The 17,934-nt window shown below is 43.9% G+C and overlaps 1 protein-coding gene across 11 annotated transcripts in view; it reads left to right on the top strand.

Moving 5' to 3' along the window:
* Positions 1 to 16,497, top strand: part of TEX14 (testis expressed 14, intercellular bridge forming factor) — a 36,922-nt gene extending 20,425 nt beyond the window's left edge. The window contains exons 15-32 of one of the 11 annotated variants that reach the window (XM_068154776.1): positions 117 to 220; positions 1,210 to 1,289; positions 1,849 to 2,115; positions 2,677 to 2,777; positions 3,090 to 3,254; positions 3,924 to 4,017; positions 4,776 to 4,866; positions 6,179 to 6,241; positions 7,061 to 7,188; positions 7,922 to 8,112; positions 9,666 to 9,717; positions 10,207 to 10,278; positions 11,079 to 11,156; positions 12,603 to 12,720; positions 12,917 to 13,012; positions 13,954 to 14,063; positions 15,298 to 15,361; positions 15,531 to 16,497. In XM_068154776.1, the coding sequence (XP_068010877.1) occupies positions 117 to 220; positions 1,210 to 1,289; positions 1,849 to 2,115; positions 2,677 to 2,777; positions 3,090 to 3,254; positions 3,924 to 4,017; positions 4,776 to 4,866; positions 6,179 to 6,241; positions 7,061 to 7,188; positions 7,922 to 8,112; positions 9,666 to 9,717; positions 10,207 to 10,278; positions 11,079 to 11,156; positions 12,603 to 12,720; positions 12,917 to 13,012; positions 13,954 to 14,063; positions 15,298 to 15,361; positions 15,531 to 15,564 (1,908 nt within the window). In that variant the 3' untranslated portion in view covers positions 15,565 to 16,497. Of the gene's footprint in view, positions 1 to 113; positions 221 to 1,209; positions 1,290 to 1,848; positions 2,116 to 2,676; positions 2,778 to 3,089; positions 3,255 to 3,923; positions 4,018 to 4,775; positions 4,867 to 6,178; positions 6,242 to 7,060; positions 7,189 to 7,921; positions 8,113 to 9,665; positions 9,718 to 10,206; positions 10,279 to 11,078; positions 11,157 to 12,602; positions 12,721 to 12,916; positions 13,013 to 13,212; positions 13,622 to 13,953; positions 14,064 to 14,601; positions 14,637 to 15,297; positions 15,363 to 15,530 lie in introns of those variants that run through there. The other 10 variants (XM_068154779.1, XM_068154774.1, XM_068154777.1 and 7 more) reach the window with 10 other exon arrangements.
* Positions 16,498 to 17,934: the final 1,437 nt, after the last annotated feature.

Genomic DNA, 17,934 nt, shown 5'->3' with positions numbered 1-17,934 from the left:
CAGGGAATAAACTGTCCATGGTCCAGTTCTTAATGTATGCCATAGACAGTTCAGCTAGTAATTACCAGAATGGCTGATGTGTGCTGAATCATGGCTTGTTGGACTCATTTCAGCAGTTACTCCCACATGTATCTGTAAGATGCAAAAAAAAGTTCAACTTGCAGTGTCAGAGAGAAGGTGATTCACACTCTGCAGCAAGTGGAAGTGAAGAGGAGAGGTGGTGAGTTCTGAGCATCTTCACAGAAGAGTTCATTCTAGCAGATTCATCTTGCTACAGCCACTGCCAAAAGTTGGCCCATCCAGGTCTGAGGATGGCATTCAGTAGTTTTGCAGTAAGCCAGAGGCCATCTGCACAGTTAGGACCCTGCAGTGAGGCAGTCAGCTGCAGAGCTGGTGGGGTATCTTCTGTGACAGGGAGTTAGTTTTACAGAGAGCTGTTCAGACAGATTCTGGCTGCCACTCTGAGGGACATCAGTGATCCAAAATGGTAACAGTGCTTAAAGAGAGCAGTGTAATAACTATCCAACCACTCAAGGTGGTTTTCCTTTTCTGCTCAGCCTCTTAGTAGAAATACTTTGGTGTAGGACTAGGACCTATGGTAGGGGCTGTGGGAGTAGAACAGCCTTGCTAAACCCAGTGACAGCAGAGCATTTGTAACTTCATTATGTTTGCTGTGCTTTTTAAGGCTGTCCCTTTGTATTTCTAAATGTGGTTGGAAGGTGCATCTTAAAAGTACCTGTTGGCAAAGGACATGCTTGGGTGGAAGATAAGTATGTCAGATGCTGCTATATTCAGATGGTCAAGTAATGAACTCTAGATGGAACTCAAATCATGGTAGGATTGTTGCGGTCCAGATCTGAACTTCTGACTATCTTCAGCTGCCCACTGATCACCTTACTGGCTTGACTAAACCACATCTACACAGCATTCAGTGTTGGTGTTTCTGTAGCATCACCATCTGAAGGCAGTTGACAGCTTTTGAGATCTAGATTTAACATACAGCTTCTCTGGTTCAGCCATAGTAGACCTAGATAACTGTGCTTTCTTAGCTGCTGAGGGCTCAATCTCCCCATTCTGCTGGGTTCTTAGAACATGTGCTTGCAGCCTTTTCATTAACATCAAACCAACTTCTAGCCTTGTACTGACTGGGGAATACTTCATGCTCTTGTGCATTGACAGTCTGGTGCTTTTCATCACCATTTGTTACAGGTGCTATGCAAGATCAGGATCTGAAATTCACAGTGCAAAAATAAGTGAGGAGAGAAGGATGATGCAATCAAAATGGAGGAGTGAGTAAATCAGTGTTAGCATGAATGTCAGCAAGTCTTACTGCAGTGCAGTGCATTGAAACTTCACACATCTTTGTTAGTTAAGGAAGGTCTGGGTGCCTTAATTGCTGAAGCTCCATTCCCCTGCTCTTGGATGAAAACCAAATGAGTAGGATCCTGTGTCTTGCACATTTGGGGCATAAAATAACCACAGGCACATTAGGATGGTTTGATGCTAAAGCTCAAGGAATTTCTAGCCCTGTTTTGGAGGATGTAAGGCAGAGATGCAGACGAATTTAGAAGGGGTGGTGTGGCAGTGACCAGTGGGTGGCAGCACAGGCATGAATAATAGAGAATGGCAGCCGGCAGAAATTGCTCCTGTGAAGACTTGTGCACATCAATTTATGCAGGTTTTAAGCTTTCCTTAAAATGGAAGGATGTGTTTAGCTCTCTCCGCGATGAAGGGATTTACAGGCTATCATTTTGGCATTTCAAAGTCTGCAGACTCAACGAAACACAGGAAGGCTTTGACAGTCCTGATTCTGCTGTGTGAACTGGTAATTTTGTTCTTTTTGTGTAGCTGAAGTAAAGCAAATGGCCAGAAGAGTGGCCTCAGGACACCTAGAACTTGGCTCTCCACATTCAGGCAATGAATTTACATCTGAAAGCGAAGCAGAGAGTGTACAGGAAGCCTTCCAACATGTCACTGTTAGATGCCAGAAAAGTCAAGGCCAGCAAAGATACAGGCGGCAGACAGGCGATAATGTTGAGCCTTGGGATCTGGGCAGTGAGCAGAGATCTGAATCTGAGGAGAGTGATTTAGAGTCTACATTTAGAAGTTCGGGAGGTAAGGTTGAAGACAAAACATAATCTCTTCTCTTTTTGTCTCTCTCCATCTCTGAGCAGATTTCAGCTTCTGTCATTTTGTTACAGCAGTTTCAGTTTTACCTTCCAGAGCCTTGGCCCCAAAGCAGGGCAATCACTTAGTCACTGGTGAACATAAGTAATAGACTGGGATGAATAATACCTGTTAATAGGTGTAGTTAATGTCCACCTATTATAATGAGCTTGGAGACCCTTCATCATGGTTGATTACTCTGTATCAGTGTGGGAGACCCAAAGCTTTCAAATCCACCAGTATGCTTTCACCCTTTCTTTCTTTCAGCTGGACTACAGAGATGCTTTTTCTGTAGCAGCACAGTGGGTACTGCTTTTGTAATAGCTATGGATAAAGGAACAGGGAAAGTGTCACATGCCTAGATTAACAATGTGAGCATTTAAATGTCATTATTTCTCCATGTTCCTGACAATCCAGTTTTACTGTCTGCTCTCATTGGTATTCCATCAGTGCTATTATGCCTATCAGTGCTATCATGCCTAATAATTTTGTTCTGTTCTGACATCCTAGGGAGAAGTTGCTGGTCACCATCACAGGATGAAGAAGCAGAGTCTGCAATAGCCATTCGTAAGGGTTCAGCCTTTCCTCAACAAGCTGAAAATCTCTCTAGGGTAAATACAGGAGTCCAAGAAATCTAGTGGCAGCTAATTACCTGCAAAGCAGTTCAGCCTGGTCGTGCACACACATCTACCAAGGCAGCTGATCTTTCCAGCTGTGATCTAACAATCCCCTCTGCTTCCCCCCATTTTTGTTTTATTTGGTTCTATAAGCCATCAGGGTCATGTAAGGAGCAGGAGGCTGAAACTCAGAGCAATCCAATCAAGTATCATTTCAGTTTGATGCAGTGTTGTTTAACATTATTGACTAGAATGTGTTTGGTTTAATAGTGGAGAAAGCATCTCAAATGATGATGTCTTTCACAGGGGCATTCAAGGGAATTACTTTGTGCTTTTAATTCATCTCCTGATGTGTCTGAAGAATTCTTGACTCCTGATTATTTCCTTCCTACTACTGCCCAGGGGAGTTCAGATCTAGCAGTAAACATAACAGAGAAGAAAGGAGTGAAGCCTCTGTCAAGACCTTGGGGTGTAAGTTCTACAAGGTGGTTTCATTATGCTCCCATTTGATTGGAAGAAGAGCTGTAGAAACTGGGAGAATGGCAGGTTTTAGTCTTTCCTTTGGAGATACTATCTACAAACACAAGATTCATTTAGAACTATAAAATCATGTATTTAATTTAAAATCATAACCCTGTTCCTTCAAAACACACCTGCCCCCAAAAAAAAACCCCAACCACACAAGAGCCCCAAGCTAAACCAAACCAAAAAACCACAAACCCAACCCAAAAACCCACAACCAAAAACCCACAACCCCCAAACAAACAAAAACCAGCACCACAAACAAAAAGTCTCTCCAACTAAACACCACAGGACTCCCAAACACCAGGGGCATGTTTTCTTAATTCCTTTCCTAAGTAATGATATAATCTGGGGGTGGAAAAAAAGTTTTAGGCAGTTGATAATCTCAGCCTTTCCTTCACAGCACTATCAATGACAGGCCTCAGTAACTGTAAACCAATCTTCATCTCTTGAAGAGTCAGAACCACAGTATGGACTGTGAAATCCATTGCTGAAGAAAAGCTCTTGAAGTTTGTCTCTCCATTCTGATTCTTGTGAATATCATCCTCTGAGAGTTGTCCTGCTCCTCACAGCTTGCCTGAGAGAAATTGCATTCTCTTCTTTTTCCCCCTCCTTCAGACCTTGAGTGCTGAGGACAAATTAGAAGATGCTTGTGAAGGATTTGTACAGAAAGAGATGCCTGAAGATGCAGGATCAGGTACTCAGGGTGCAGGTAAATGTGCTCTTTCTTTTGAAGGTATTTTTGAGTCAGGGAAGCAGAGTCTTGCTGTACAACATGTTTGTCAGAAGCCTGGAGCTGGATTCCTCAGGGTCACTCGATCTCTTCTTCCTCACTATTTTGGTGGGAGTTCAGGGTATGCAGGATTTTGAAAGAGGAGGTTTGAGCACTGCAGTCTCTGCAATACAGCTGAGTGTGGTTATTATGCACTTGCTGTGTTTCAGCAGCTACCTAAACTTAAAATTACCTACATTTTACAAAAAAAAAAGAGATACGCCCAACCAAACAAAGCAAACCAAAAGCTGTTTACAGCCTTTTTTGGGTTTACCCCAGGGCTAAGCTTAATCTCTTTCTGCAACTTTCCATGGTGCTGGAAACTGAATTAGGGCTGCATTTACACATTGATGTTCTTGCTGCTTGAAGGATCTCTAAGCTTAACAACCCTAAGAGCTGACATTGTTTGTGTGCAGAATAATGGGAGGGTGGTTGTTGCTTCTCCAGTCTGTTGCCTCTCCTAGCTCAGGTTTGTAAATGTTGGGATATTCCCCAGTGCTTGAGTGGTTGACTGGCTGGCAGCTGGGCTGTGTTTATGAAAACGCATCTTTAAAACACATTTGTCTCTTGCCGACAACAAAAGGGCACAAGAACTAAAAAAATTCAATAAAGTTGCAATTTCCTGTTCAATGAGTTGTGGTGCTTGCTTTTGTACTTGCAAAACCCAATAACTGGGAACATTTGTCATTTGTATTCAGGAGGAAAAATCCTGTCCTGCAGCGCAGCGGCGCAGGGCTCCGGCAGCAGCGGGCTGGGAGCGAAGCAGCTCAGCCGTATGCCTGTAGCCAGGTAGCCAGACTTCTGTTCATCCTTACCTCAAGCAGAAAGTGTGCTCTCTATTGATTCTGCTTACATATCTCCTATTCAAATAAGATGCCAGTGGTGTTTTTAAATCATTAGCTACACGGCAGAGTTCCTTGCCAAGAAAATGCTAAAAAGGACTCAAAAGTCTCAGGGGCTTTTCTCTTTTACAGGCTTCAATTTGGGCTTTGTCTTTCGGTGGTGGTTTGGGTTTTTTTTTGCTTAATGAGGGAGCTAAAATAGGAGAATTAAGTCATGTATATATTACAATTCCTTTTACACTGATAGATGTCAGTCTTAAGCAGAGCAAAGATAATTCCTATTAAGGCTCCAGTCATCTGTTTCAAATTCGTTGTGCTTTGCTTTTGGAGCTCAAGTGGTTCCTTTTCCCCTCCTGTGGGAACAATCCAATGCAAGTACACTCGCTGTGTCTTGCCTGCAGATAACATTAGCCCATGCTGGGAGACTTGCAGTCTCGTCTGTCAAACATGAGGTGTTTCTAGCCAGTGTTTTTGTACGTTTCAGATTCTACTGGCATGCCAAGATGTTGGCCAGAATCACCACCCCATGCTGCAAGGGGTACTTTCACTTAAAGAGAAATGGGCCCCATTACAGAAGGTCTTTCAGCGGTGGCTTTCAAGGCTTCTTAAAAGCTTCTGGCTTCCCTGTAGCTCAGCCTGTCTTGTGTTCCTCCAGAGTTAGCAGCTGCTCACTTTCTCAGAGTGTGGGAGTGAGAGCAGCTTTTACTTGTCAGCGTTGGACTCTCCCCTCTCCGGTGGAGGAAGAGCCAGTGTTAAATACTTGGCCTTATGGCAAAAAGCAAAGATTGTTTTGGTTGCAGCCCTCACCTTGGAACTCTCTTGCCAGCAGGAGGGAGAACTACAGCTCTGACCCTCTGACTAATCCCCTTTGAATGCCTTTTTGACCTTGAATGGGGTTGTTACAGTTTGAGAGAAAAGCTTAGAATGCAGACCAATCAAAGCCTGAGAAGGCAGGCAGTGATGTGTATTCACAGATATTCACTTAACTTTCACTCTTGTTCTGAAACTGCAGGTCAGTTGGAAATTTCCTCCTTGGTGGATACAAATCCACGAGTTGAAAATGGGTTTTTTTCTCCTAGCACCCTCCATCCTCTTAAGGTTTTATGCAAAAAACTTTTGATAAGCTGCAGTCTGCCTCCGGGAGCAGGTAGTCCTTGAAACTTTCTGAGACAGGAAACGAAAATACATCTTTTCATGTAGATAGATTCATTTAGCCTCTGACAGGATGGATGAATGTGACCTTTATTCCCTCATTGCAGTGTTGAAGCAGCACGAGAAGTGACCCCGTGGGAGCCACAGGAAGAATGCAAAGAGCATGAGGTGTAAGAGCCACAGGCCATTTTTACATCAAAACTTCAGCAAGTTGGTTGTTATCCTGGTCAAAGTTTTCTGCTGATGCAAACCAGGAAGATGAAACAGCTGAAAGCTGAGAGAAAAGATCAGAAATACCAAAAGAATATTTTCTCTTGATATGTTGGGAGATGAGTATGAAAGAGCCATCCCATAGAGTTGGCCTTAGTTTGAAATGCTGTCATAAAGTAATTAACTTAGTGTAAATCTGGCTGTGCTGCTTCTCATTGAAGTGTTGGGATTCCTCCTTTCTTCTGCCTGTATTGCACAAAGGAAATAAAATCACTTTACAGAGCAAAGAGCAAATCATTAGTATGTAGCTAAATCAATTTTAGAATCACAGAACTGTTTTGGGGGGGAAAAAAGACCTCCAAGATCACCAAGTCCAAACATGGATTGTTGATTTTTATTAAACCTTGGGATCTTCCCTTGGCTTTGGGGGAGAGCATTTTCTACCTAGTGGTTCACACTTGAAGGTTTTGCCCTTTCTTGGAGGCAGTTTCCTGAGCCTGCTTTTGTAGGTGGTTTATTCATACTAAGAAATTCTCTAAAGGAAGGGAAGTAATCAAGTTTTTCTGTCTCTGCAAAGTTACTGAAGATGGTGATCTTTAACCTTACACTAATTCAGTGGGAAGTTTTCTAAGGGAATGTCTCTTTTCCTTCTGGAAAACTAGAGAGGATTGAACAAAATGAAAACTTAAGGACCCTCCAAATAGCCAAATGTAGTGGTTCTGAGGTGTAAGAAGTGGCTATTGCTATTCTAACTGTCAGAACATCTTCCAATACTTCAGATCAGTGACAGATATTCAGGATTTGTCAAGTATCCACTATGAGGAGGAGAACTACTACAGGGATATGGATTGCAAAACTCCCAGAGTGAGTCATGCACCAACCAGCGTCAGCACTCCGCTTGGCTCAGGTAACTGCAGAGAGCAAAGGAGGAAGGACCAGAGAATTACTTAACCTTTTTGTGTCTTGGCTTTTCTGCCAAGGTTTGCCAGTGTAAAAGTCAGTGATGTGAATCTTGGAAACTCCATTCATGCAGCACCAGAGGAGAAATGTCAGGCTTGGTATAAGTAACTACAAGAGATGTTGTACCTGCTGTTTGCAATCTCATTGTTTGGGTCTGGATAGTTGCAACTTGGTAGTTAGATCCTGGTAGGTCGACAGAAATCTCTAACACAGAACATCTGAAAGGTCTCTGAAAGATGATTACTTGGTAGTTCATGATAGGCTTCATAAATCAGACACAGATTTTAGCATTTTGAAGACCAATGATTTAATAAGCACTTAGTATGTTTTGAGTGTTTTGAGTGTTGGTTGAGTGCTTTTAAGAGTTTATTCTCCAAAGAGAACTCTCTTTGGCTTTGTACTTTCATTACACTGGTGTTACACACTGCTCCAAATTTCTCACTTGGCAAAGTTTTGCATAAATCACATCTGAGGTGGAACTTTTAGGTGATCAGTTTGGGTTTGTTTAGAGATCATTTATGGACAAGAGTTTCTAAGGTTCCTGTGCAGGTGCCTGCTGAAGTACAAGAAACCTTTTCCTGCTTCTGTTGAAATCTGACCAAGATACAGAAAGATCCAAGAACAGTTTGCCACCTTTGCTATATATTCTTTTTAATTCTTTTCCTTTTTTTAACTTCTAGAAGACAAAATTCCAATGGCCTTGGAGAAATACAAACACTGCCATGAAGTAGCTTCAGATGCTTCCTTTTGTGATTCTCAAGACACTTCCTCCACGGTGTCCAAGACATTTGCTACAGCCTATGAGGAGAAAAGGAGCACTGACATTCCCTCACTTGCTTCAGGAGTTTGCTCCCCTGAACTGGATGAGCCAGTAAGTCTAGAAAGTGTCCCTTGTCAGCCAGTCTCCAAAATATTTTGAGAAGACAGAAGCACAGAAACACTTGCAGCTCTTTGTGAGTCTTTTGGAATCCTGGATCTGTTGACACAATGACAGAAGCTCTGATTGATTGCAAAGCAGTCAACACCCACTGCTGATTGTACAAACTATTGGCTTCCCCTTGTACCTCATTGTATGTAAATGCTGACCACCCTCAAAGTGCCCTTGCCTGCCCTTCATCCCACCCCTGGCTGTACAGAATTGCTTTTTTTCCCAGCCTTTGAACCAATAATCTTGGAACACCAGAGTGGTAAAGTATCTGTAAGGTGGTTGGGTAGAAAAGGAATGGTTTTGTTTGGAGAGGTGGGGTTCAGCAGCAGCTTATCTGAACCTCTCTGAATGCACAAGTGATTTGTGACCTACAGGGCTTTTGACTATGTGGAAGTGGGCTGCAAACCTGAATGAAAATAAATACCTGTGCATGTGTGTTCCAGGCCTTCAGTGACACTGAGGAGTTCTTAAAACTTAGTGAGGGAAGGTAAATGAGTACATAAAGGACAGATTCCTTGAGGAAGAAAACAAAGGTGTAAGCCTCCATCTCATAGCTTGGAAGCAAGTAAATACTCAGAAAATCTTGTACTGGGGGGTTAGATTTGTCCTTTTTCTGCACAGAGATGACATGATGTTAGCAACTTTGTTGGATCAAAAAGTCCTCTGTCTCTGGAGTTCACAGTTTCCAAGGTCACTGTAGTGATTTCCAGTAAGCTTTTTGGAATCGAAGGTGTTCTGGAGCCACAGCATTAACTTAACTGTCTCTTCAGACAGTTAGATATAAAATAGTTGCCTTTTATGCCTTTCTTATTGTTAGTCATTGATGGGGTTGTCATTTAAAGATTAAATTAGAATTTGTTCAGCCAGAACAGCAGCGTTGTCATCAGGTTAGGTCTGTGTCTTTCTGCTTGTGTAGCAGACAGTTGGAATTCATTAAGCCCATTAACAGTGCAGGGCTGCCTTGACTGGCTCCGAGGAGAGATTTGATTGTGTCACTCTCTTGTCTAAAATCTTACTCTAAGATGAAGTGCATGAAGCACCTATTTCCATTTTAAGGACACTGAGAAACTTGCCTACAAATTCTTGATTTTAGGGGGGGGCTTTTTCAGTGAGTGGGTTCCCTGGCTTTGAGAATTAGAGACTGAACCCAGAGAGTGGGAGCTAGAGAGAAGTTGGCACTGTCCTTTCAGAGAATTCCCATCCAATTGTCCATGCAGAGTGTTGCAATGGATACAGATGATGTAGCTGACAGCACTTTATGGCCAGTCAAAAGATGAGGCCACAGCATCCTGAGCAGAATTTTTGATGCATCTTACTTATGTCGATGCCAACTCTGTTTTCATATCCTGAACTGACTGAAGAGCTAATCTTCACATTTAATAGTCATCCAAGGCTTTAATTAAGGGCTTGGGATTTGTTATGTTGAAGGGGAGGGCTGAGGGCCAGCAGTTCTTCAGTTTACCTTCTTGTGTTGCATTCTGTGTGATCTTACACAGGAAGGGCTGCCAGGAATTGCTTCATCCTCCAGAAGCACCAGGAAGCCATCAGGTAAGGCTCTTAACCCAGCCCCTGCCCAAACAGAATGATCAATAAGTAGAGAAAGACTTTTGAAAATAAATGTTATACTTTTACTTCTATTTTTTATTTCCTCTCCTTTTCTTTTCTTTTTTCCCTCCTGGGCATCTCTCTATTTCTAGAGACAATGGCTTTGCACACAGCTGTGTATTGCTAGGGGTGATTGGTATTTGCACCTGCAGACTAAGAACTCTGACCTCTGATCAACCTCCATTTGAAGTGTAACTATTACTTGGGCTAAAATCTGCAGTGCAGGATTGGGGATGGAGTGTGCAAGTCTACTTCTAAAGAATTTTTCCATTATGAAAGTCTTTAAGGCTGTTTGATAAAATGTGCATGAGCCAGGCTGCTGCAGGTTGAGAAATTAAATATGGCAAGGTGCTGTCTTAATGTAAGCCTATATCACTGTTATTAAGGATTAATCACTGATAATTAACTGGACTCTTTTTATTTCCATCTCAGCACTCTCCCAGGCATCTAACCACTTCAGTCATGAGCTGCCTCCACCGGCCCAAGAGATGCTGGATGAAATTGGTAAGAGGCACTTCACCCAGAATGCTGTGAGGCTTGCCAGCTGTCTTCAGTCAGGATTGCTCCCAAATCATTCACCACTAAAATACACAAGAGCTTGCAAATCAGTTGTAGTCAGGTCAATGATGAGGAAGTTAGGCATCAACAACTGAAATAACTGGCAGTTAGTCCTTGAGTTTCTGCCTTTCACACACTGGTTAGTTGCTGCTGCTGACAGCAGTCAGACTATTGAGTGCAGATGGAATTTAATACTGAGGTGAATTTTGTGTAGACTGAATTTTTCAATGGTGTCCCAGGGCAATGCATGTTCTCCTTTAAAACAAATGTGAGCCAGACAACTGCATCCCTCAGGTATTCTTGCAGAGCTCAGACTCCATGATTTATACTGCTCTTTGTAACCACACACTTCTTCAGACAGAACACAGTGTAACAACTCTGCATTGCTTTTGCTGGTGTGTGTTACAGCAGAATTTGCTTTGGTGGGTTTTTTTCCAGCTATAATCTCTTCTAAGCTAACACCAGACACTGGGATAATTAAATCTGTGTAATAGGTCCTGTGGTCTTCTAGAAAGGAAGCACCCAGACACATTCTAATATTTCAATTTCCTCATTCAGCAAAGCAAGGAGATGTGGAGACTGCCACGGAGTGAAGACATGATCAGAGACAATTTGTTGGATTAATACATGAGCTAATTTTAGGTTATGTAAAGGTTTTTCATCTGGATTTGGTTAGCACTTTAGATTGTAAGAGTCAGTTTAGAAAGAGTGTCTGGATCAATAAGGGAATCTGTTGTTTCTAACAGAATATTTAAAGCAGCAAGATTCCAGAGCTGAAGGCTCAGAAGAGGAGGGATTGCATGGCTGTGGAGTGCAAAGAAATGGTTAGTTGATAACAGCAGAGACTGCAAATAGAAAGTTACTCTTGTTTTGCTGCAAAACTACTCTGCATGCTGGTCACTGTATGTGCAGCTGTATGGTAAACTTCAGGAGTTGGCTTTTTGGTATTTGTGGCTCAGCAGAGTCTCTTGGTGAGGTTATCCACACTGTTTTCACCAGCAGTCCCTCCTGCACCGGGGTTTGCTCTCTTCCTCTGTGTGTTCACTCTCTAACAGCTCTGGAAGGCTTGCAGGTCTGAGCTGTCTGAGTTACTCTTCTGCTACCCAGTCTGCTGTGTTCAAACACAAGTGGCAAACCCCACACAAGTGCAGGTGGTGGGCAGCTGGTGTAACACTGAACAGAAGTTTCCATTCTGGGGTGTGTGGGGGGAAGTTCAGTCGAGCAAATGGCCAGCACACACTGAGTGCTTATGTTTCTTCCCATAATGAAATAATGCCTCTGATGTCACAGTGTAAGAGAGCAGCACCCCCTGGGCTAATCAATAGTGCATTTCCTGTCCTGTTACCAAAGATAGCAGTTAGTGAATCCTCGTGCTTCTGAAACTGCATGTTGCAATGAGTGGAAACAATTTGGAGATGTACAGCAAGTCATGCCAGAGGAGCAGAAACCCTGACTCTTAATAGGCTCTGCATTTGTTTCCAATGAGTCAGAGAGTGAAGAGCAGCTTAAAAAAAGAGAGAGGGAGAAAAGGCTGAGCATGAGTTAGTCTGTAAAAAATCCCCAAGTAGTGTAAGCACTTGAGAATGACACTGGCACTTGTTTGTGTTATCCTCCAGCTCTGTTAGATCTCCTCCCAAGCTCCTGTGACTTTATTCATGGGAGTGTCTTGTTTTTAGGTGGTGGGGAGTGCAGCAGCCTGTGTTGCTTGGTGTTCACTCACTGTGGGGTTTGTTGTATTTGCATAAAGCACAGCTATTTCAGACTCCATTTTTGTGACAGCCTACTGCTTCCTGCTTATCGTCGCTTAGCAGAAGGTGGCTGAATATATTCAGATGCTGTAGGGAACAGAACTTAACTGAGATAAGTCTGGGGAGGGGGAATATCCTTGGATTTTGCTAAGTAGGGTAACAAAGCCAACAGCCACAGGTTCTCTTTTGATTTTGCTCCCCTAGCTGGGATTGGAAGGGGAAAGATTAAAGATTAATTTCCACATGCATTTTTCATTTGTAGTATGGAGCAAAGCATTCAGTCCTCTGAATCTGAAAATGTGTTGCAGTGAAATACTGATCTAGGTCTTGCTACTGGCCACCTTTGACTGTAGATAATGGGAATTTCCTTAACTGGTAGAAAATCAGGTGACTGAGGGAAGAGTAATTGAGAAGTGGACAACTGGAAGTTTCCCAAGTGCAGCCAATAAAAGCACACTCTTAATGTTTTAATAATCTTCCTTCATCCCTTTGACACTAAAATCTTTCTGTTTATGTGAGTAGTGCCTGATCAAATTAAAGTGGAAGACAGAGAGTCAGAAAAAGAATGTGAGAGAAATGAGAAGAGAAATCAGAGTTCATGGACTAAGGAGTCATTTAATCTAGCAGAGGAAACAGAAAGGTATGAAAAAAGAGTGATAAAGTAGGTTTGGCTTTGAGTTACTAAGACTTGGAAGAATAGCTCCAGTATACATTAGCAGGATTCAGTGCTTGCAGTGAGCCAACTTTTTTAAGAACCCTGATAATTATGACAGTTTTCTTTTGAAATGTGCAGAGTTAAACCTGCCAGCATCCATTTCCAGTCTTCTTTTCAACAGGGCTCACTCTACCCTTGATGAAGTTTTAGAAAGAATGCTTCATTCAGTTCCTGGAGATGAGGAGATGCAACAACATCCCCGGGGACACACTCTTGGGTTAGTTGATAATTGACACTCTGCTCACAAGTTTATTTTGTTTATCTTCTCTGTACAGACCTATGCAGGATTTCACAGAAAATGGGCTGCCACTCCTTAGAGAGCAGCACATCAGGGAACCTGCCTGGAGACATCCATCTGAACTCTTCCTACTAAATTGAGAGGGAAAGGAATGTTTTGTTAATTGTAATTTCCTGTAGGTGGAAAGCAAATACTGCAGTAGGCTTGCAAAGCCTTCACAGAAACCAGGGAGGAGTTGACAGAATGGTGAGAGAAGAGAAGAAGAATGTACTTTGGAGCACAGAGTTAGGAAACTCTTTAGAAAGGACTTAAGAGTTTGGGGAGATGGTGATACTGTCATGGCAATACAGGGGGAAGGGAAGAACATGGCAGAAGGCATGCATACATCACTTGAAGGAAAAGATTCCTAGCCCTTAGGACTTCTTGCTTCTTAGAACCTGAAGATCAGAGCCTAGTAACTGAACAATGCCACAGTAAATGCCAGTGAGTAGTCATAAGTCATTCCTAACATGTACCTTGCTAAGGAACACAAGAGATGCTTGTATTTGGCACCAGGAGTTTATTTTCTTATTGAACAGAGAAGGCAAATGTCACAATAACCAGGAGGATCTTGCCAGCAGGGCAGACTGATTCCTGCAGTGTATACACTGCCACGCTCAGCAATGGCTTGATCCAAACCCTGCTCACACTGTTCTCAGACTTTCTCTTAATGCTGTTACTGGCCTCTGCTTAGGGAGGTGAAGCTGAAGCACATCTGTGTTCCTGGGAGAGAGGGGCAGTTTGTTTGGGGTTGGAGGGGGGCAGATGCCCATTGTAGGTCAGGGTAAGATTAAAAAGACATCTAGCACCTCCAGAGGCTTCTGTTTTAGTGCTCTGTATTCATCCTGCCTGGAGTGATACAGAAAACTCTGTCATTCAAGGGCTGCAAGCCTGCAAGACCTAGAAGATGTTGGAAAGAAGAAGAAAGTAGAGGAAGGTGGAGCCGGGGCCAGAGGCAGAGCACCAGCAAGCTGTGCAGGGAGCACAGAAGGTCCTCATCATCTGTAAAGCTACTGGGTGCTGTGCTGGGCAGTGGCATTTGTTGTCTTGGTAGCACTGAGGTGGTTGAGCTTGCACAGAGTATTTTTTGTTTGTTTTTCTTGATTTCCCCCATCTGGGTGCTGTTTCTACCCTCTGCTGTTACAGGACAGGAAGCTGCTCTAGACTTAAACCCTCCAGAGACCCTTGACAGTTTCCTGGGGTGCTGGGGCAGCTGAGAGTGAGGCATTATGTTAGGTAGAGTTGCTATGTCTCTGTAAGGAGAGTGGTTTCCTCTGCCACAAAAGCACTGACAGACAGTTGGTAGCACTGTGTCTGTGTCCTGCTTAGTGCTCAGCCTCTCTGCCTTGGGCACCTACATGCTTCACACTGTAAGGACTTTGGTTTGGTTTGTACCTCTGATGTGTATGCTGATGCCATCGAATCCCTGCAGCATCTGTTCCAGTCACATCTCCATTAGCTTTCCTTTAATAGAAACTAGAAGTAAGGATGAAGACAAAAGATAACAGTGTTTCCTCTCTTTTGTTAAGGCCACATCTCCATTAGGAGCTGTCAAAGCTGACAGGTATTCTACAGCTCAAGTAAAAAGTTGCCATTTTCAGTATTTCTCAATTAAACCTGTTTCTGGTTGCAGGGTGGGGCTGATGGAAGTGCATTCATGTGCATTTAGTGCTCTGCAGAAGCATGGAAGAACTGCTGTTTTGTCTGGAGAGAAAAAGACAGCAGACATTTTGAGAGGGAGCTTTGATTTTCCACTGTAGCTGATGATCTCCAGTGCTGTGGGCACTTAATACTTATGCAGCAGACAGCTCTGCAACGGGCTTGCCATCCAGCTGGGGTCCCAAAGCTCTGGTCACTTCTGGAAATGCTGTGCTGGTGGTAACTTCTAAACCCAGAGGTCTGGGGGTATCATCATTCTGATTGTTGTTTGCATACCAATAGCACATAGAGCCCTACTTTCCATCAGACTTCTAGAAGAGCTGAGCTGGTAGGGATTCGGCTTCAGGTTTGGAGACCAGAACGATTGCTGGGGGTCCTGTGTAATGACTCAGTAGCTACAGAGCTGAGGCTGCTTTCTGATCACAAATGCAGCTCAGTGGTCCCAGCAGAAAGCTGTGTGGCAGGTGATCCAGCAGGCTGCTGCTGAAACTAGAGCTTTCTCTTTGAAGTGTGCTGTGCTCTTTATGTTCTGCCTGGGTCTGAGCTGAATTCACGTGTTTTTTCAGACACACATCCTGAAGGTCAGAAATGCCACTTACAGCAGCGGCTGTCTTCATCTGCACCATTCAGGTGAGCCTCTCTGGGAATTAAATCAGCTTTTAGTAGGCTTTTGTGTGTTCTTTGCCTGCTGGAAGGGACATTCTTGTTTTGCAATATAAAATCTCATTCCCTTCAGCTTCTCATTTGACTTAAGAAGAAAAACCCCAGCAGTGTAACTTTTTTGTTTGCTTTGCTACAGGATAATTGTTTTGGATCAGAGCTCTCCTGAGTGATTAAAATGGATAATGAATAAGTTCTGTCACCTGCTTCCTGCTGCATGTACAGCCTGTGAATTGCAACCCTCTTTGGCCACACCAACAGCTGTAAAGCTCCAACTTCCTTTAACTGCAGCAGCAAGGGCAGAGGAAAATCTGATGTTCTACTTTGCACCAGTCAGTGCTGGTTTTACACCGTTGCTGCATGTACAGAGCTGTTTTCTTCTGTTACAACAACATCCTTAGGAAGCTGCCTGTGTGGTGGAGGTTTTTTCCTGTACATAGGCAAAAGAATTCCTTGCTCTGTTGCCTGGTGCAGGTTTCAATGTTACAGCCCCAAAGATGTGATCCTGAGGGCTGCTGGCACTGCTGAGGCACTTCAATCTTTGCATGCAGGAGCCTGGTGGCAGCCCATGTCGTGTCTGTTTTCCCTTGCTCATTAAATTTAACAAGGTAATTTCTTGTTTTCTCTTTTCTTAGTGCTTTTGTGATCTAGCCTTGAACTGATTTGACTGATTAAGGGGATTAATTGCTGTGCAAAAAGCTAATGAGAGAAAGGCAGTGTTCTCCAGAGATTGCAGCAACACATTGCCTGCCAGCGTTCGAGAGGAATGTGAGGGAATCTGGTTAGTATTGCACAGATCACTCTTGTTTAGAGGAACCACACTGCTGGTAGGGCTGATCCAAACAACAGCAGAGTCCCTGGTTGGAACTGAGCTTTGGGTCAGGATTTAGGTGGGCAGGACTTTGTATTTTACTTAGTATGTTTCTTGTTACAAATACTGTTGAGCTGCAGGAGGAGTGAGGATTGGCCCTTTTCAAGAGACATGGTAGCTGCCTTGGCACAGGTGTGTGCTCCCCTGTTGCTGTTCTGTTCTCTTCAGGTGTGGGAGTGCTGCCTGCCACTGTTCATTTGGGGTTTAGAATGCTAATAAAAAGTTTCCAAGGTTATCCTGCTGCCATGTGGTTCTTTGGGTTTGGAGGTGCTTTCTAGGGGTTGTGTTTTGTTTGTTTCTTTCACTTGTTAACCCTGTTTCCCATCCTCTGACTGTATGCAGCTAGGTGCCCGTAGGAGTGTTCCAGGGAGGTGCTGTGAACTGGCAGCTTTGGGAGAGCTTCCTTCAGAAGAGATCAAGCAAACAGTAAAACCTTTCATCCATTTCATTCTGTGTTGGTGGTAGCAGAGCTGGAGCAGAAGCACCAGCAGCACAGAGGCTGCAGTGTGAGTTGTGCACCTCAGGTTGGCAGCAGTGCTGAAGCAGGGGCTCTGGCCTCTCCTGTCCACCACACACTTGAGGTTAACATTTTCTGACCCGGGCTTGTGTCCACTGCAGGTGCTTGGCTTTCTTTGAGTGTGACTTCTGTGTCCTTGCTGCAGGCAGAACTTTACACTCTTGGTAGAAGCATCTGGAACAAGATCTGCTTTCGTCAGCCTGGGGCTGTGCATTGTGAGGAGTGGAGGCTTAATGACCAATGCCTGCCAAAATGAAATCCCAAATTTACTGTGGGATTCTTCCCTTCATGGCCTGTGCCCCACAACTGACAAGCAGCCCAGGGTCATTCCCTCTCCCTTTGGCCAATGTTCTGTTGTGTTTCATAGACTTGCTCCATTAAAGAAAAGGTAATTAACATCTGGAGGGCTGCAGCAGGGTGCTGGGTGGAGCAGGCACCGATGCAGTCTCACATGCACATAACTGCAGAGTGCCAGCTCCTCGGCTGCTTGCCTTTCTTTTCCCATTTTATCTGTCAGAGCAAAGGGAGCAGATGGAACCATTTCCCTGCCTTCCCTTAATCTTAATGTGGAGAACTCTTATGTCTGTTGGCAGAGAGCCTTCAGGTAGCCCCCATAGCCTGTCTGCTCTCCTTATCGAGGCCAGAACGCAGCAGTTTGCAGTTTTCCAGCTGCTTGTACTTTTCCAGATTTACATTGAGCATGAGTGCAAATCACCCTGGTGATAACAGAAAGCCTGGACACAAAAGCTGTAATTAACAGGAACAATTAAACAAGGACCAGCCAAAGACAGCAGAGCAGATCAGAGGGGGCCCATCTAATGCAGCTTTTCAGCCTCTCAGAGAATGAAAGGCACATTAATTAAATTAAAACAGTGATACTGAGCTGTTCTAATTCCACTGTGAGCCTCTTGCACACAAGCAACTCTGAGCGTAGGAGAGCAAGCGGAGAGAGGGAGGGCTGGGGGTGAGGGCAGGGGGACACAGCACTGCCCATGGGTGCTGCCTTTCGCTGGAGCTGCTGGCAGGACCCTGCTGTGAGTCAGTGAAGACAAGAAGACAACTCCATTCATTCGTTCTCTAAGCAGCCGTTTCAGCTCCCTTGTAGCTGTCATTGTGCTGGTCTTGAAGTGGGGGTTTTGGATTTGTTCTTGTTTT

The sequence above is a fragment of the Melanerpes formicivorus genome, unplaced genomic scaffold, assembly GCF_026170545.1.
Source record: "Melanerpes formicivorus ecotype bairdi unplaced genomic scaffold, bMelFor1.0.p_v2 SCAF_29, whole genome shotgun sequence".
Classification (NCBI taxonomy): Eukaryota; Metazoa; Chordata; class Aves; order Piciformes; family Picidae; genus Melanerpes; species Melanerpes formicivorus.
Note: the sequence above shows the minus strand (reverse complement) of the source record. Positions and strands in the feature narration are given on the sequence as shown.